Genomic DNA, 20,427 nt, shown 5'->3' with positions numbered 1-20,427 from the left:
ATTTTTTTTTCCTTTTTACATGTTTTGTGTCATTTAAATACACTTAAGTGGACTTTATAAGCAGTTTCATAAAGATGGGTTCAAGTTATAACATTATTGGGCGTAGAATCAATAGGGCAGTGCATAGTACAAAGGTATATATAGAAAGTGCAAAACTCCCTAGAGGGCCACTCCTTCCCCCAGTCATCCTCTCCACTATCTAACCACTAGAACATTTTTTTTTTTTAAAGAACTAAATTAAACTTCTGTATAAATCAGAAAAATTTCTATATTTTATGGTTTTTTTCCCCATTGCAACTAATTACAAAAGTAGACATAACTACACATAGAAACTAAATAATAGCACCGGACTGTTTATGCTGATGAAACCAATTTTAAGCTTGGAAATGTATGATGTATGTAGACAAAGACACTCACAATTTAAATTAACTGTAAAATGACTATATATAGGAATACAAAAAGTGGAATGCACATCAGTGATGCTAACAGTTACCTTAAGAAACATAAACACTAGAAGGAATACTTAGTTGTGCAACAGTTTTCCTCACAAATTGGTTCTGCTTCTTAAAAAAAATTATTTTTATTTTATTTTTTAAAATTATTTACTGTTCTGTCATTTCCTTTGGAGCTTGCAAGGCAGTCTGCTAGGAAGAATGATCATTTTAGAGATCTGGTGTGCAAGAGAATCCCCTAGTCTGTTTCTCCAAACAGATGTTTGTTTAAGTATTCTGATTTTCTGCTCCCCTACATTTGAACTGAAGAATATGAACACACCACCTAAACTGGCACTTAAATAATTATTTTAAAATACAAATCAAGAAATAAGAGAAAGAAAGTGCACATTCGTCTCTGGTTCAGATGAAAGTTAAAGAATCTCATTCTGAGGTAGCCTTCTATAAAAGATCTATTCCATATATATAAATTTATATTTTTGTTTTGATTTTTTTGGTGTTTTTTTCTTCTTTTTTTTTTTCCCCTTTTTTTTCCTTTTTTTTTTTCTTTTTTCTTTACAAAGGTGCTCAAATGCAATGCTTGGTAAAGTTTGGTCTTTCATATTTTTCTTCCTATTGGTAGTGGGAAAAGTGGAAGAGGAAGAAGAAACATTGAGGTCACACTGACATGTACTAATGCTTGTATTTGAAACCCCAAAGAAAGAACTCCTTTGATACCGATGTACTGACAATGGCAGAAGACAGGACAGAAACCGGGGTCAATGCAAATGGCATCTCAAAAAGTACTCTATGCTATTTATAGAATTTTTTGTTCCCTGGGAAAAAAATCTAGTGTCATTCTCAAATATATCCTGCGGACTCAGTCTTGCTAACCTTATGCAGCCCCCTCCCCCTGAAAGCAATGGCTTGACTTTAGCAAACTGTTGACACATGTGAATGAGCAGGACTTATCCCCCCCAAAATAATTTAAAAAATAAATGCATGAGCACTGCTAAAATCAGCTACTGCTAGTGTACTGCTACATCTCTGCAATTATAACACTATAACCAGTGACACAGTGGGTTTGAAAAGCCAATGAAAAAGAGATTTTTAACTTGTGAGCTGGTCTGGTATTGGAAATATGGAAAGATAAAGGGCCTTGACTACCTATGTGTTTTGGGTTATCATTTATTAACATCCATATTTGATCAGAAACTGAAAATGCATATTTTTCAAAATTCTCTGATACATGTATTAAATGTTTGAATAGATTAACAGAGATATGAACAAACTGAACTAAATACAAATGAAGGCTAACTTAAAGAAATGCTATTCAAAGTAGGCATCAAATATAAGGCACTCTAAATGTAAAATTAAAATAAACCCCAGCATCCCCAAACAATGCTGTATGCCACAAAACGTTTGATTTCACAGAGCAGGGTGCGTTTGGCTTTGCCCTGTTACATACGATAAATGTAAATTATATAGCGCACACTATAGATAGGATACTATTGAATACAATTTTAATACATCTTAATACCTAGTATATTACAACATTCTCCTCTCCTAAAGGGATATGCACTGACCTTTCCCACATGCACACCTCCTACATTTAATAATATGATTTCTTATTGCACTATATAGTGTTACAAATATTGAACTTCACTGAAAGCCTAAATCACATACTCTGTGTGCGTGTGTGCATTTGTGTGTACGTGTGTGTGTGTTCAGGTGGCAATGTGGACAAAAATTTTATTTGGGATAGAGATGATACTCAAATATCAATGATGTGCATTCCTCACTTCCCTTTGAAATAGAAGTTTATTGAACTTGGAAATGCAGAGATGATCAAAAAGCAGTTTAATATAATTTTAGTAGGCTGAAAAACTTTCCCAATGCTTTGATTAATCCAGACATGGAGAAATTTAAATGTTTAAGTGTGTGTGATTATCTACTTATCTGTATCTCTGTAACCATACAGAGAATTAGACAATGGTAGACAGCAATACATACATATATATATATATATATCTAAGGAGAGAGGGCGTGGGTGTGCATGTGCCTGTGTGTGCATGTGTGTGTGCTAGCAGCATCTTTATACTTTGCGCCTCCCTGTTGATTCCAAAAGAAACCAAAAATCCACATTTTGATTTAACTGATTACAATGAATATTTTCTTAAAGAAAAATAAAACAAACAAAACTGTAAAAGTAATATCTAACAAGACTGTGGTACTGTAGATAAATATAGGACTGCACAAAAATGTGCAAATTATCAAATTATTTAACATTTCTACAGCACAATATTACAGATAACAGTTCTACAGCTTAAAAAAAATCTAGTTTTTAACAAAAAGATTAACAGTTATGCAACCTTTCTTTTTTTTTAATTCACATCATTGAATGGTAAACTCTTGTTAAAAAAAGGAAAAAGTTTACACAGTTAAAAATGAAGCACAGGTCAGCAGTATCTTTACAATACTAAAAAACTAAATCAAGGACTTTCGTTTTGAACATTCCCACATTTCCCCTAAAGTGTTACGATGAGCAGTATGATGGGAAGGGGTGATGTTGAAGTAAAGAGTCAGTTTTGTTTGAGAAGCCAGGACCCACACTTTTAAGAAACACCTTGCACTGAACTGCAGTTTGCTCAAAATTTCTGTTAGCAGAAGCATGCAATCCTGAACAAGATGATCATTCTTTCTGATTAATTTTCTCTTCACTTTAACTTCAACCACTGTCAAACACTTGAGGTATCTGTAAATGAGATCCTTCAGACGCCTCAGTGGTCAGGATTCTTTTATTATGGTTAGATTATTAAACTGTGAATTCTTGGTCCACATGGAATAGGTTGGGGTGTTTGTTTTTTTTTCTTGTTTTGTTTTATATATCCCCATTATATTTTATTAATTTTTTTATTTTATTTTGTATATCCCCAAAAATTGCTCCTTAGCTAAAAGTTAAGAAGTACTTCTAAAGCACATTGTATGGCTCAGAAGCGGCTCTGGATCTTGGAGGGCCTGCAATAAAAATCCGTGATGGGTTTTTATGTTGCATAGTGATCAAAGCTGCCCAGATATTCCAGTGCGGCTCGATAGCAGAACTGGTATTGATCCTGGAGAAAGAAAGATAGAAAACAAAAGCATCAAAAAGCCAGCTTGTTGGTTGATTTCTGTTTTCTTTCAGCTAAGAGTGCATAATTAGTGACTGCAGATAAATATACCAGAGAGGCATCTGCAGATCAGCAATATGGTCTCTGACAATAACAGAAAACCATTCTGAGTTACAACAGATGAAGACTGAGACTCACTTAATGCAATAACATTTTCCACAGAATGCAGCTTATTTTTGTGCAGAGAGTATATACCCACCTACTGATGTTCTGTTATTCTGAATTAATGTAATATCAGAACAAAGCTTTCTTCTTATGAGAGCATGTTAAGCTGCTTTCTCTTCACATATTTGAAAACAAGTAATAAAGCATACAATTAACTCTATAGCAAATACAACACACTAAGTGACAAAATGCATCACAGCTTTAATGTGGAATGCTGTATAAGGAAACCACTAAGTTAAAAATCATGCTAAGAAAGTAAAGGGAATCCCAGCCTTTGATGATGATGTGAAGATATCTTAGCCTGTGGCAAGAAAAGGGTCTAAGGGAGAAATACAGAGATAATGCACCAGATTACCATTAAATAGATTGCATTTCAACCCACACTGGTACAAGAGAAAAGTTCAGTGCACATTTAAATAATATTGCACAGCTATAATAAAATGGCGTGTCTGTGTACTTATTTGCAACTGTCACTCAGGGTTCAAATGTTAAAAAAGAAAAAAAAGAAAAGAAATGGCTTCTGAAAGCCATCTAAAATATCAAAAGGTCTGCTTGTTTATCTGATTGTGCTATGTCATAACCCCACATGGGTTATACTTGTTAAGATCACTATTAAGATTCTTTTGGAAACAGGAAATTAGTCAGATATTTGCAGTGGTGTGACCACTAGTAGTTCTTTTCTGTTTCCTGTTGCAACAGTAGGAGAATATATTAGACGTGCATAAATTTTAACTGTATGTATAAATCCCATTGAGTTAAAGTATTTTGTTGAGTAAGGATTAGATTTCCTAGCAGTTTATACTACTGCATAAGAGATTTGTTTTCCACAGAATCATTAAAGAAATAAGTACACAACACTCCTACTTTCAGCTGTGAGGATGAAGAGTAGCATACAGAAATAAGTAGGAAGATGGAAAATATATTGCACAGCTGAACTCTGTATTTGTTAGGTAGGCTCCAAGAAATATTTTTTCTGTATACTGTAGTTATTTTTTGGAACCAAAGTGACAAAGAGAAGTAATTTTTTATTTTCCTTATCCAGGAGAATGATGGTAAGGAAAAGAAATGGAATAAACTCTTCATTTTGGTCATAGTGATTTACTCAGCTAACTGACTAGATTAATATTTACTACCTTTATTTTTTCGTGTAAGTTTTTATGAAGTTGTCTTCTTAAAAATAAGACTACCCAGCTTTATTGAACAAGTTCAATTTCCTTGCGGAAAAAGAAAAACCCTGGGGAATCATTTTGAATTTAACAGACCATAATGTAAAGGCCTGTGTCAACCAAATTATACTAATTAGTTGTATGATGTAAAATGTTTCCTTTCTCTTGCCATTTTGCATTGTTACCCTAACCTGTTGGCTCAGGCTTACTTCAAATCTCCTGTTCAGAAATTTAAGAATAAAGCACAAGTAAAAATACTTAAGTATTCTTTATGGTATGACACAGTTACAAGCATCCAAGACCAGGAAGTAAGCCTATCTTACTTGTCGCCTTTCTTCTTTCTCTATGGCTCTCATGCTAGAACAGAAATTATTGACACTATTGTTTCCCTGAGCACTAAATTTACCATTATGATTTTCAGCCAAACATCTACTTGCTTGGTGAAACAAAGTCAAGAAAACTGTGAAAATAATACAGTGTCAGTCTGAACCCATGAACAACACTTAACTCCCAGAACAAAATCAGTGGATCCACCTGCAGAAATAATATGCCTCCTTCTTCAGTACTACATATTTCTGCCAGGAAGAAAGAGTTCAGATAAAAATGGGTTATGGTTCTCCGAAAATGCTTTTCCTCTACAACCATAATTTAAGATCCACTACTGAAATGATTATTTTCTTCCTTGGCCTGCAGTATCTACAGCTCTAACAGGTACTATGGAGGATTTTACACTTTTATTATATAGTTACTATATGACTTAATACATAAATATAAGCACATTTCATAGTATCTCCATTTGTGCATTATTTTGGCTGTGGAAAACCCCCTTCTTTTCAATCACCATTGATGGATACTGTTTTGCTCACCTCTGTCTGTACCATGGCTGGCCGCTGTGTCCTTAACATTTTGACAGTCTGGAAGATATCTACGACACCTTCATATCTCATTCTTTCTAACACAATGCTCAGGGTTATGAAGACTCCGGTCCTTCCAACACCTGCACTGTTGCAATAAAAGAGAAACATAAATAGAAAGAAAGAGGAACGTTAATTGACAGTTAATACTGAAAGAATCATCTGACAGATTGTATGTGGTTACAACACACCACATGTGTACAGATTTCTATAAGGGCAAAGGCTCACTAATAAAAATTCCACAGCAAACTACCAGATTGCATTCAGGAGAATAATTGTGCTTAAGCAAACCTCACATGCTACTAACTACTTGACTCTCCAGTCTTCAATGCAAAGTGACTTGGTTTGTCCATCCAGATGCCTAAAAGTATTTTTGCTTGCTTTATCTCATTCATGTATATGCCCTATTTTGCACATCTTCAGTGTGCTAGTTTACCTTCTGCTTTGAGATAGTGAATTTTCAGCTATGCACTACAATTTAAGTAACAGAAAAACAAAAACATTAACACCAAGCTTTAACTCAAGTCTAGCACTCTGGATCTTTAGCTTTCCAATACTTATCTGAATACACCATGTCTGTCTAAATCAGTCTAAAATGTCTTCTTTGAATACTTGGCTTAGGTGCTTTCTGTCCTCCCTTGGGTTTCTGTTATTATCTAAAAAACCCAAGAAGTGAGAGCAAATCTTATTATCAATGGTTGTCAATTATTAATATTAAAAAATTACTTATTAACAAGGATGACTCTTGGACAAAGAAATGGATAACTACACAGAAAAAAAGATTTTCCGAGTCTGAGCTTGTATGGGTAAAAGTCAAGTATTCCATAATGTTGCTGCTTAATAGTCTCACAAGGTTTCTTCCAGTCAGATAGACTGAGGAAGCTGGAGAGTTATGAGACTTTTTTCAACAGACAGGAGAGTGGAAGAACATGAACAGAAGGGAAAGACCAAAGAACTCTTAAAGTTGATACAGACTGTGACAGTGATCCAGTGATTTCACAAGACTATTGCAGTCATCACATGTCCAAATTGTAAGATGGTATTTTAGTGGTTTTTTTAGTTCAGTGCATATTTAACACTATTAAGTATATGGGGATTTGATTTAGCAATGTTGCATACCCTGGATCCCTTTGGAGATCTGCAGCATACTGTGCAACTTACATGAAAAGTTGGAAGGAAACCACAGCAAAGTGGCACCAGGTAAGTTTGTCATTTGAAGAATGAAAAATCTATCATGATACAAACTGGAGACATTACTACAATAATACTGAAAAGACTTGGAAAATGCAGATATTAGGGATCTTGCCCTTCCTGAAAGAAACAAATACACTTTTCCAGGGATTGTAATGAACTGGATGGAGGAACTCCCTCCACTGGACCCTCCTAAGCTGCTCTGCAGGTAGTTGGTGCCATTATTATTTCCAAAGAGATTGCTGCAGAGGAAGGGAACAAACAGGGTATGCATATGGCCCAGGGTCTGAAAGACATAAGGACTGGAGAGTGAAGTGGGCAGAGGTCTGCTCCAGTTGTTCAATCTGATATGTCTCAGCCACCCTTCCTAAGTGAAACAGGCCTATAACATGAGAGGCTGCACTTGGTGAGCTTGGAAAGTCTCATCAATATCAACATCAACCCTCCTCACCCTTGGATCCAGGTCTGGTGATGTTCTCTCTCTCTCTCTCTGTATATATATATATATATATATATATATATATATATATATATATTTCTCTCTCTCTCTCTCTCTCTTGCCCCCTTCCGTGTTCCGTCTCTGAATTGAATGGGACACCTCCAGCCTCCTGCTCATAACAGGAAACTGACTGACTTATGCTAATGACAGTGGGGAGGAAAGCTGGAAAAATGAGTTTCCCCTCTTCTTGGGCCACCAAAGGGACAGTGAATCATTTGCCTGGAATACAGGGAAGCTGGGGGCATACAAGCAACACTGAGGTTCCCATTTGGCCACTGTCCTCTTCAGTGACCCAACATCCTGCATCAGGCCCTGTCCAGGATCAGAATGCCATCTTGAAAAAGAAACCTTCGCCTAACACCTCTGGACTTTCTTACTCTTCTCTCTCTCTCTCTCTCTCCTCTCTTTCTCTGTTTTTCTTGTTTCTTTTCCTTTTCTCTCTTTTGCCTTGCAACATATTTGCCATACTTTCATGGGGTTATATAAGTTTGCTTGTGTTAACTGTCAAATAAAACTTTATGCTTGCACCAGACCCTTGGCGGTTGGACTTTATTCTTGCAGATCCCCAAATTTTAAGTTACTTTGAACCATAACAGGGATAAATAACTTGCTAGGAACATTTGCTATTCTTGCACGCTGACTAACATTGATAATGATGATTAGCATAACCAATCTCTAAATTGTCATTACAATGACAATGAGAAATTTAAAGACCTTGCAGGAAGGACTTGGAAATATATAAGCATTTTGCATCTGTGTTACATAAATAGTAACATTTAATTTACCAAATATTAATTTAATGTTACAGAAATGAGTATCTAAAATCCTAATGGAATTTACAGAAAACAATTTACTAAATAAGAGATAAAAGATAAATATATTATTTTTGGCCATCTGCTATAGCCTCTAAAATACTGTAAGGAAAATAAATAAAAAGCTCAAGAGTATTAAAAAACCCCACCCTGGATTATTCCTACACTCCCTGCAAGCTCTTTTCATCTGCATTATCAATTTTAAAGAAATTGAGGGAAATCATCACATCAAAAAATGGGCACTAGATTGTGAAGTTAGAACTCACCATACAAACCTAAATGATATTTTGATAGGTAAAGTTTCTAACTTTCTATTCCATTTTTTTTCTTGAGATAGCTACCATTTTTTTTTGTCTCTTCTTGATTGCTATTTATGTACCGAGGTTATAACCAGCTTCTTTACAGTTAACAATTCCCACCAGTGTAATAGCCTCATTTTAATTACCAGTGGAAAAACTGCTTATATAGCAGTCTCCAATAAGGCTCTGTTACTGCTGTGTGTAGCATGGACCAAACAGTTGCTACACTTAATTAGAGATATTTTTAAGTGAAGAAAAAGTCACATGCTTCCACATCTTTTAGAAGAACCTTTATCTGTAAATAGGGTATCACAGAACAGTTCCTACTTCATAAAGCAGTCGTATGTGTTCCTTTTGAGATCTTCCATTTGATTACATTTTCTGATCATTCACCTATGTAATTACATAGACAGTTTTGCTGCAATCAGCAATCAACTTTAGAAAAAACCAAATATGCACAATTTTTTTTTTTTGAGGCTTTGGTTTACTTACCTGCAATGAACTGAAATTGGTCCATCCTGACCAAACTGCTCTTTTGTTTTATGCACTTGACCTATGAAGTCAATAAATCCTTCTCCTGACTTTGGCACTCCTTGTTCTGGCCAGTCAGTGAACTGGAACTGCCTCACTGTTCGGGACTGGCCATCCTTTAACAAAAGACACAAATAATTTATCCCAAAAGCATGCTCCAGTGGCTGGAAGTCAGTCAGCCAACAACCAGAAAGACAATCACAAAACAAGGACATTGAGAGGAGGTCAGGAATGGCTAAGATCACTTTTATGCAGACTCCTTCAGTCACAGTGCTGGCAGGTGCTTTTGGACATATTGGCCCAGAAACGTAGTTTCATTAACAACGTGACATAGTTTCACTTCTGCATTGGATAGAAGAGTTGTCTGACATTCTACCTATGCAAAAAGTATGTCTGAGGCAGAAGATACAACAACCTGACCAGGGTACAGGATTTTTTTTTTTTTTAAATTTTTTTTTTTGCAAGCTATGTTTTGAATTGTGTGGACTGTAAATTCATTTGTATACAGAACAGGTTGAATAAGGTCATCAAATCTGACTTTTCATTTCCTAGATATGCTCACCTACTGTACTGCAATAATATCTTCACTGATAAGACTTGTTTAGTCATTGTCCTCTTAGCAGATGTTATCTTAAGTGGCATAGTGCTTTCTATGAGGTGGACATTTGAAGAAGACAAGTTAAGACAAGATAGTTGGTTTACAGATCATAAACTTCCCATCAGTAGCTTGGACTCTGTCAAGACAGGCTTCCTCTCTTAGAACGTGGTTAAGAGAATTTGTTTGGTTATGAATATTAATAGGATTGTTTAAAAATGAAGAATACTACAGCATGGCTATTTTTATAATTAAGACACTGGAAATATTAAACACCAGCTACTGCTGTATGACTATTCAATGTTCAAGTGTTCAGCACATACAAACAGAAAAAAATACAATACAAATGGATGAAGTAAATTTGTTCTGAATTTTCAAACATTGTTCTTGATGATTTTGACACTGTAATCTGCATAGCTCAAATGTTTAAAAGCACAGGCATAAAAGCATGGGTACAAGTGATAGCAATGTGAATTGGTCCCTCTGGTAATGTTGTTTACTAAGCACCCATCCTGCCATGTCTTCATAATGGTCTTCTACTAAGTGAAACTCATGAAAAATTAAAATGATTATGGGACATCTCCCCACAGAACAAGTTATGTTGGAGGCATGAACAATGTTTGTTTTTTTGGACCACTCAGCTATTACAGACCTTTAAAATAAAATAGAACTGATTTTAAAAATAGTCAAAGGAAAACAAAATACTTTTATGTTTCCTCTGGTACTGTGAGTTTTTTAGTTCCCATGTCTAAGATGAATAAGGAAAAAAAAATGGGGGTGTGTGCCAGCCACTGCTCCATGAGAGGATGCACGTACACTTTTTCAACGTTATCTCGTATATTCCCACTAGGCCACTGTGGGCTGATTTATTAATCTATTTCTCTTGAATGTTTTTGTCCGCTTTAGAAAAAGAAATCTGTTCAAAAAGTTTAACCCTATTTTATTAGTTGTGGACATCAACACAAAAGGCTAAATACTTCCTACCAAAATGATTTTTCTTAATGCAGGGTTCTCTCATAATGGTCTTCATGATCCCATTTTCCCCCAGAAGATATAATGATATTGCATCCTTCAGATAGCTTTAGGCACATGAAATTAATCAATCAAGAAGACAGAACAACAGCTTGATTCCCTCAAAAATAACCTCCCATTCCTCTAAAGCAAAGAAAGAAAACGTAAGTATGACTCATTTACAACATGTTAAGGTGATGGAAGCTCTTCAGCAACTTCTTACCCTGATAGGAATCATGCTAGAATAACAGTAACTTTTGGTGGTAGGAAAGTTAAGAAACACATTGCTTTCCTTGAGTCTAGGCTGTCATTGCAAAAACGACAAAGTTCTATGTGCAAAATAGGTTTGATGGTAAATACTTGTTTTTCAAGCGTGTCTAAAGTGTGCATATTGGTGTATTTCAGGATGGTAGTACTAACTGAATAAATCAGTGCAAGTCTGTGAAAAAGGTTCTGATTTACTTTTAATGGCAATAACTTCTGTTATTTAATGATATTTAATGAGCACAGGAGTAAAATCGGTTAGTTTGACGTTAGACTACCATTGAAGCACATTGGGAACTGATCTGCAATTTCTTACACAGCTCCCTCTGCTACTAACATTGCAAACAGTGCTGCTTTCTTTTAATGAGATGCTTGCCAAAAGCAGTTCAAACACAAATGCCAAATTTTATTAAAATCTTTACTTTCAAATATTGTGGTATGAATCTGTGATATGTGATATCAAATATCACAATGCACAGTTTCAGATCCCTGTGTTAAGTAGGGAGCTTTTCATGTACCATTGTATTGATTGGCTGACCATTTGGATTTCTTCTTGCTCCTCATAGGGGATATTCAATCGTCTTTTGATGAGGCTGTAGAATTTATAATACCCTTTTTCAGCCATCACTAATAGTTTAGCCTTAAATGAGACTGCCCCAACATATTGACCTCTCAAGTTTACAGAGAAAGTGAGTACAAAGCAGTCAGAAGCAGTAGATTGAAACAGTTACGGAGGTCAATTTCGCCTTACAAGAATTCACAGCTGAGCTTCAGAAATAACAGGGTGTTCCACACCAGATCTTTGCTGCTGACACCTGCAAAGGCTTTTCTTCTGTCTGGGGAATAATTGGGCAGACTGGCTAAGCCAGAGAATGGATGGTATTCTAACATTATGGATAGGTTTGGAAATAAGAGGGAGAGAGGCTGGTTAAAACCACTGCCGCATTTATTCTTTCTTGGATACACCAATTTAGTTGGATGGTCTCAATTACTGTGCATGACAGCCATAAAAGACTAACTACACAAAGGCTATAAAGTATAGTTTTGTAAGTAGTCTCTAATGGCTGCAATAAATTTAGAAAAATCTGTGGTTTCCCAGCACACCTAAATTTGAGATGGCTCTGTGAGCTTGCCATTGTGTTTCTTAATGAAATCTGGGCCACTGAAATATAGAGATTTTTTACATTTGAGAAGAAAGAACATGCAATGTTAAAATGTCACAACAGGACCATCAAGGTGTATGTATGCTTGGTACTTTTTAAAACAGGTCTGTTAATATCAGGTTCAACAGAAATATTTCTAGCAACTTAAGTTATTTCAGATTTCAACAGATGTTCATAAGTATCCTGGTTCATTAGATGGTTACATGAATGGACAGGGAAGTGTATTTAGAACTGGCTGAATGGCAGAGCTCAGAAAGCTGTGATCAGCGTCTGTAGTTAGCAGTGCTCCCCAGAGAACAGCACTTGGTCCACTCTCATTCAACATATTGCTGAGGGTATGAATGGACAGTGTACCCTCAGCAGTTTGCTGATGATACAAAACTAGGAGGAGTGGCTGGCACACCAGAGGGCTATATGCTGCCATGCAGCTAGATACAGATGGACTGCAGTGTTGGGCAGGAAAGAATCTAATGAATTTCAGCAAAGGCAAGGGAAGAGGTCTGCACCTAGGGAGGAATAACCCCAGGCACCAGGACAGGTTAGGGCCTGTCCTGATGGAAAGCAGCTCTGTAGAGAAAGACAGAGGGGTTCTAGTGGACCTCTCTAGGCTGTTCTCCCTCTACTCTGCCCTGGTAGGGTCACATCTCGAGGACCGTGTCCAGTTCTGGACTCTGCAGTTCAAGAGGGACAGATACATACTAGAGAGAGTCCAGCAAGGGATAAAAAGGTGATTAGGAGTTTTTTTCCTTCCTCTTTTATGAAGGAAGGCTGAGAGACCTGCCTCTCTTCAGCCTGGAGAAGAGATGACTGAGAGAGGATCTTATAAGTTCTGATAAAAACCTAAAAAGGCAGGTGTCTAAAGGATGGGGCCTGACTCTTTTCAGTGGTGCCCAGTGAACAAACAAGGGGCAATGGCACAAACTGGAACACTGGAAGTTCTATCTAAACACGAGGAAAAACTTCTTACTTATTGTCATCATTATTATCATTGTTGATTTGTGATCTTATCTTGGTGAACTGTCATATAAGTCCTCTTCCAGACTGAAATAGGACAGATTTTTAATGGATGATCCATGAAAAATAGCATCACAGTTGAAGTGAAATTGGCTTTGATTGTCTATGCTCACAAATGCAGTTAAACACTGATGCTAGGTGCCTGCTCTTTTCCACTTTTGTTAAACACAAATAGTCTAGAGAAGCTGTGAGTCATGTGATCCTTACCAGATTTCAAATAGAATTAAAATCAGATCCTTTGTATATACAGTTTCTTTTCAAAAACACACATCTAAGTCTCACTCGCAAAATTAAAATGCTTATATGCTGACTTGGTTAGTGACAATGCTGTCTAGCTAATTGTCGGTAGTGTCCCATTTTAGTTGATAACATTAAAAGAAGCAGCCTACCTAATGAGAAAGCTTCATATTTTGGATGCTGACTGGCAACTCTGAGTGATCACTCATTCCTGGACAGTACATCCTGATATTTTGCTTGAACAAATACTATTTTATAGTGCTTACAGAAATGGAGGTTGCCTGTAATTTTTCCTGCCATGAAGGTTAATGTGCTAGAGATCAAAATTCTGAGAAATATCAAATACATATTTAAAGTTTATGTACCTTTAGTCATTTATCAGTGGTCTGGTTTGGACTAAGGAATTCAGATAAGAAATGTAGTATGAAAATTAGGACACTGCAGTCACAGCTGCATGTAGCTCCTCTGCACATATACAAGAATGACGAAAATATGCTGTACCAAAAATCAAGTTATAATGTGCAAAGTTTGTAAAGCTTTTCTTACAAATGTCATTTGCTGTGTAGTTTTTAATTCTTAGTATATTAACTTTCTTAACTACTTAGGCTAGAGGGTGGTGCACAACAACATATTAGCAGCTGTAAGTGACAAGAATTGTCTGTAAAAAGGCTCAAGGGGAAAATAAAGAAACAAGGAAAAATAGTTCTCAAATAACTTTATATATTTCATCATAAATACTTATTCAGAACTTTATAGAAGTGAGCTAAGAGATGTTAGAGTTGAATGAAGTCAATTGTTCATTCACTAGGATTCCATTCATGTCATAATAATCTTTGTTTATTGCTTGTAGAAAGTGCATCCCTAGCTTTTTTCTAATAATAATTAAATTTTTTTTTAAAGAGAAGAAAATAAAGAAATCAACATTTTCTTTCTAACTTATGTGAACTACTGTCCTGCTATGTTAACTTACCCTTGCATCTGTAACCTTGAATTCCCTCAGAATGTACTGTGGCATGTTGTACTCTGCCATTGGATCCACCACAAAATACTGGTATCTGGCTGAACGCTCCGCAGGCCAGTACTGGTGGCATTTTTCCTATAAAATAACAAAGCAAAATACATTTTCTGTTACTCTAGACTAATACCATGAATTGGTTTAAAACCTTTTTTCACTCAGGTAAGTGTAATGCTCGTGGAAAGTGCCATTAGTGACAGGGACATGAATTGTTTGTCTCATTGTAAACATGAAGTTCCATACCTTGAAAAAAAATTATACTCAATACTCCACTGCAAAGGGATTCTCTCTGGTCATTGTACATTTCAATTCATTCATACTTCTATTACAGAGAAAACAGCTATTCCTAGCTAATTTTTCAACACAGAACGGAATATAAATCTTCAGACCACCTTTGGTTTAAGCAAGTCCCCTGACCTCAGTCAATGCTATCTCTGCAGACACTAGCCATGTCCTGAATCACCCTAATCCCCCACTTACATGGCCTGACTCAGATTTCACATATCAGCTTTATCTTGATGTAATCCTGTCCAGATAGTAAACTGATTAATTCTTTCTATTACACAAAGTATCACTTGAATGAGTTTAGGACTGTAAACTGTATTGAAACTTCTAAGTTCAGTGATAAGAACACAGAAGATGTTCAGATCTCAAAAGTACCACAATTTCTTTCAACCTTGTTAAAAGCATATGCTGCAAAAGTGAAGTCTGCAAACAAGGAATCTTCATTTTCCAATAGACAGTAATGTTCTCTTTGCACACTTTGTAATACAATAATAACATGCAAATCTGGTTGCTGAATCTTAAGTGTGTGACCAAAATGCCATGTCTAGCTTGTCTGTTGCAATACAACTACAGATTGGAAAAACTTTAAACCTCCTCATATCACCTATATCTTCAAACATCCCCATAACAAGGAAATATTTTAATAAAAATCATTATAACACACATTTTAACACAGGAATATCACATGAGTACTTACTCTGCCCATTTCTCGTAGCTTAGTGAGCATGACCACAATTGTAGAATTATGTTCCCAGAGCATTCTCCAGAAGTCTTCAGTTGTTTCTGCTAAAGGGCCTTGTGTAGCTATGTAAGCTTTTTGTTGTCTGTGTTGAAAAAAGAGAGTTAAGAAAGCTATTTTAATAAAAAATATTATTTGATACATATATTCTGTTTATAAAACAGTATCTAGAGAAAAAAAATTATAAAACACTACTAATAAGCACATTAAAACCTTACTATGATTGTTTAATCAAACTATGGCTTTTTTCAGTTTTAGAACTTTGAGATGGAAATCACTCAATATTATGATGTATGTCTTTATCATTATTATTTAAATTTTAATGCAACTCTAATAGCTCAATTTTGTATGCTGTAAAAAGCACTTAGGAAACACTTAGTTGTGCTGGTTCATTTTGTAGAAATAACTGTCTACCAATCTATTAAGTTTAGGAATTATAGCATCAAGAAGGTTATTAACTCATTTTTGGCAGCTGGATGCCTCCACCACAAGCAAGGCAGGAAGAAAACTCAGGAACGGAGTGCACTGCATTTCCAGGCCCTAATAGCTGATTAGTAGAAGATACCATCAAGCAGTTAATAGCTTCTAGAGCAGCAGATCATTTAGAAGATGATGACTAGTTCATATTGTTCTTGCATCTTTCAATCAAGAGAAACACTTCTGTGGGTGACAGTAGAGATGAAGGTTGTTTCCAGTAATGAGCAGAGGCTCATAAAATTATCTTCGTGGATAATGATACTCAGGGGCACATATTCTTCCTTAGTCAAACTACACAGCTTCTCCTTCAAGCCTTTTTTCTAACCCTTTTTTCTGCCCAAGTCAGCAGAGGACATACTGCTCTGTTGTCACGAAGATGCTGGTGGGCAACACAACTATTCATGTATAAAATGCTTTTGGCAGCTAGGTCTAGTTTTAAATGGTGTTCCAAGATCATAAGTTACCACTTTGACAGAGACAGTGTATCATCTTCTGATTGTTATTTCTAACTTTTTAAGCAGAAGAGCTGTGGTTCTAAAGAGGTTCTAAAGCCTGACAGGTCTTCAAATCCTAGTAATTTCAGCATGTAAAAGATACAGAGAATTCTCCATAGTTAAAAACTAGTTTAAAATACAATGTTTAAGACTACATCGCTTACAAAATTTTCCTGTATTGCATGGGTGAAAATCTAAACTGTTTATTAATAGTTAAGAATCACCTCATCAAATATGGCACACACAGATAGCAAATAACACTAAATTTCAATACCAGATTTTGTTATTTTCAACAAAATTACACAAATAATTTTGTAAAGTTTTAAAACAGTCCACAGGAGAACACATCAACATTAGTACCTGTATCCATCAATGAAACTGGCATTAATATAATCAGAGCCTTCTACACCTCGGATTGGCTGCAAGCAAACTCTAGTAGACTCATATGGCATAATATTGACAAGGCGATTTTTGAATTTATTACATGGAAGATTGGCACTGATGAATCTTGAAGTGTGGGCTTTAGAGCTAGCAAGACGCTGTTGAAAACAATTTAAAAGAATTAAGGCCAGGTAAAACAAAACCAAATGACAAATCATATTTGATGATATCTCTCAGATGCTTAGTCTTCCACATTTTGTTATATTATCTAATCAGGAAATAAGCATTTAAAGTCTGTTCCATTAAGGCATATGGTTAAATCTGAATATTAAACAATTACACAAACACTCTTTACAAGATATTGAAACAATAAAGGAACAGTGAGATTAAACTACCCTCACCGAATAGTTCTTATATGGAAACCAGCTGAGAATAGAGTTGTGCATTTTACAAAGGATCATCTTCCGGATTTAAAATTTTATCCTGCCAGTTACTTATCTTTGGATTACTGGAAATAACTGGTGGAGTATAGAGCAGCATTAACTGTTACACCATTTTGTTTTTAGCTCCCTGTAACATAAAATCCTTGTACCTTAAATTCCAGTTCCATTCCTGTGACATTCTCGCCTGTTTCTATTTGTGTCAGCTTCTGGATATATGCATACAGGTTTCTGGCTGGCACTTCGGTATTTCCACATGTCACTGCTTCCACCAGTGCATCGTGGATAAAGATGTATTGGTCCTCAGTCTGAACCATGTAATTCCTCTGTGCTCTCATTAGTGTTACGTGGCCATAAATATCTACAGTCTTTTCGTGCTTTATTCTCTCTAACATGGCATCTATCACAATGAAACAGCCAGTCCTGCCGACTCCAGCACTAAAAGAAATGAACACAGGAGGGAAAACATGAAGGACGATTTCATGCGTTGTGCTTACTTTTATGGTATCCAAGTTTTAAAGTTTCTTAAGACCATTTTGAACTGCACATTTTTCTGAATATTAACATCAGCTTTTATGAAAGTGCTTGTTGCTCTGAAATAAGTAAACTCCTTTAACACCCATTAGAAGCAATTCAGAATGCGTAATACTTTTAAATGAGATCTCTGAATCTTTGAGTTTCAGGGTTGACTATCAGAGAAGTAAAACACAATGCTACATGTTCTAGAAATACATATTCTTCAAAATGGAAATTACTGGAGATAATGAATTCTCTAAGACTTCAAGTTTTATTTGCAGCATCATTTCTAACTCATTAAACATGCTGTTGTTATTCTGTTCAATTGTCAAACAATAATGCTAAAGAAAATAAGGCCTAAATATTTCTATTGTGGTTTTAAAACTTTCTTTCTCTCTCCCAGTCCTATCAATGGCGCTTCTGTTTGGACTGTCTTCTGCTCCTTTGGTTAGCTAGGCCATAGAGTTAGTCTTTGCAAAGCAGAGCCATGCCTAGTTAGCTGTGCTACCTGTGGAAAAAAGCCCAGCTGGTCACTTCAACATCTGTCTTGCATCTCTATGAAAACACAGGAAAAATCTGCAATGCTGAGGACCCAGACCAGGATGCTCAGTCATCAACTTATTTCAAAGGACAGACTAAAAAGATTTCAAAGGACAGAATTTAAAGGACTAAAATATGCTTAATGACAAATCTTGAAATCACAGCACTGAATTTATGTCCAGACTGGATGAGCAGTCTTTCAGGCAGAGATAAAGTTGAAGCTTCCTCAAAGGTTCTGGGTTAAGTCAGTTGTTGGTTTTAGACAGCAATTGAAATGAAGTCACATCAGTCCTCTTGAGGCCAAAGAAATTACTTCTTAGCTCTTTTCACAATATGGTATTCCCCAGGAAGAACTTTGAGCTAGAATTCGCTTTCCCCTCTTCAGTGAAACTTGAAGGCAAATTAAAACATGGGTCAGCTACTGTGAGCTTGGCACAAGAATAAAACATTGATCATGAAATATTTAGCTGGGTCTAAGAGAATTAATCTGTCTCAGTAATAGACCTACTTAACAGCAGTTTATGATACCCACTGTCAAAATGTAGCAGATCCTCAAGGATTCCAGTCATTCCCTCCATGTGTTAAATGTGTTGACTCTTACATGCATGGGCTACCTTTAATAACTCTTAAGGACAATGTTTTGCAATCAGGAGAGAAAAGCAGAGTTCTCACCTTGACATGACTGCTATTAGTCACACGTGATCCTTTATTACACATTTGGCACAATTCAATGGGAATGATGTAAAATTAATGTGAAAATGTTTACAGAATACAAAAGAACAGAAAATGTATTGAACGAATGAATATGCAACTTGGGTGCTAAATAGACTCATATTTCCTAAAATCTCTACAGGAATTCTTTTATGGAAATTTTTGGACAGCAGAGGGACTGACTCAGAGTAAGCAGAGTAAGCAACAGTTTACAAAGCTATGAGACATTGATATTATCTAAGGTAAGGATATTTAAAATCACCACAAACTGCTATTTTTTGTAAACTTATATAAACAAATAGTAATAATTACAACCCAGCTTCTAGAGGACAACTACTTAAAACCAAAGATCTTTGCAGTTCCCATACTTTCATGACTAATTAGATATCATAAGCCTATTCTGAAATTATTATTTAAGTTTAAAATTTTATTTCTTGCATGACTCTTTAAGAACCTTTGCCAGTAATGAGCCGCCTGTACTTACTTACAACCAAATCAGAAAGCAATAAAGAGCAGAAAGATGTTTTAGTTTCATGTGAGCTTTGTTTTGGTTTTAAGATTCTATATTTATATATTAATCATATGCTCTTGACCAGAGGCAAAACCCCTCCAAACTGCTGAGGACTTCTGTAGACCAAATGCATCAATCCTCCACTTTCTTAGATGACAAGAATTAATCAATATTGTGAGCTTGAGAAAACTTACCAATCAATGGTATCGATCAATGGGAGTTGTAGAAGAAGAAAATATGTATACAAGTGAAATGATGGCTGTCCTACTTAAATGTGAATTTATTTAACTTGTATGTAAAAAATAATTTCTGCACTCCAGGAAACCTTGGTGACCTTAGCGATGATAATACTAATGGAGAAACAGTCCAAAAGTTGTCTAATATGTTGCTGTTGGTTTTTTTGTTTGTTTGTTTTTTGGAGGGGAAGTTTGGTTGGTTTTGGTTTTTTTGGTGGTTTTTTTTTTGTTTGTTTTTCCATTTTTGTTTGTTTTTCTTCTTTTGATTGTAAACAAATCAACACAAGTAGCACACTTGTGTATCAGATTGTTTCATATGAAGTTTTAAAGCCATTCCTTAAAACATACCTCTTCACATTCAGTTTTTACTAAGTTAACAAATTCTGGCCAATTGAGAAATACAAAGTTTTGACAATTCAGACATTCTCAGTAGTTCAGAATATATTTCTATTTCCTAGCATGTAAACCAAAGAACAGTTCCAGCCCTGTGTTTATAGCTGGACGTGCCATTTTTCAGATCAAAGATTAAAAGGTTTACTGGTACCTACAGACCACAAGTACAAAATTCCAGCCTAGTTAAAAGCTTGCACTTTCAGCTGGAACAAGCAATTTCAATTTCT

At 35.7% G+C, this 20,427-nt stretch overlaps 1 protein-coding gene across 1 annotated transcript in view; it reads right to left on the bottom strand.

Moving 5' to 3' along the window:
* Positions 1–3,475: 3,475 nt before the first annotated feature.
* PTPRD (protein tyrosine phosphatase receptor type D) overlaps positions 3,476–20,427 on the bottom strand; it is a 262,399-nt gene continuing 245,447 nt past the window's right edge. Inside the window, exons 31-37 of the mRNA XM_030466839.1 lie at positions 17,446–17,731; positions 16,833–17,011; positions 15,460–15,586; positions 14,433–14,558; positions 9,140–9,294; positions 5,799–5,934; positions 3,476–3,544 (exon numbers count right to left, since the gene is read on the bottom strand). Of these exons, the coding sequence (XP_030322699.1) occupies positions 3,476–3,544; positions 5,799–5,934; positions 9,140–9,294; positions 14,433–14,558; positions 15,460–15,586; positions 16,833–17,011; positions 17,446–17,731 (1,078 nt within the window). The remainder of the gene's footprint in view (positions 3,545–5,798; positions 5,935–9,139; positions 9,295–14,432; positions 14,559–15,459; positions 15,587–16,832; positions 17,012–17,445; positions 17,732–20,427) is intronic.

The sequence above is a fragment of the Calypte anna genome, chromosome Z (assembly GCF_003957555.1).
Source record: "Calypte anna isolate BGI_N300 chromosome Z, bCalAnn1_v1.p, whole genome shotgun sequence".
Lineage (NCBI taxonomy): Eukaryota > Metazoa > Chordata > Aves > Apodiformes > Trochilidae > Calypte > Calypte anna.
The sequence above is the reverse complement of the archived record's forward strand: the minus strand, read 5'-3'. Positions and strand labels throughout refer to the sequence as shown.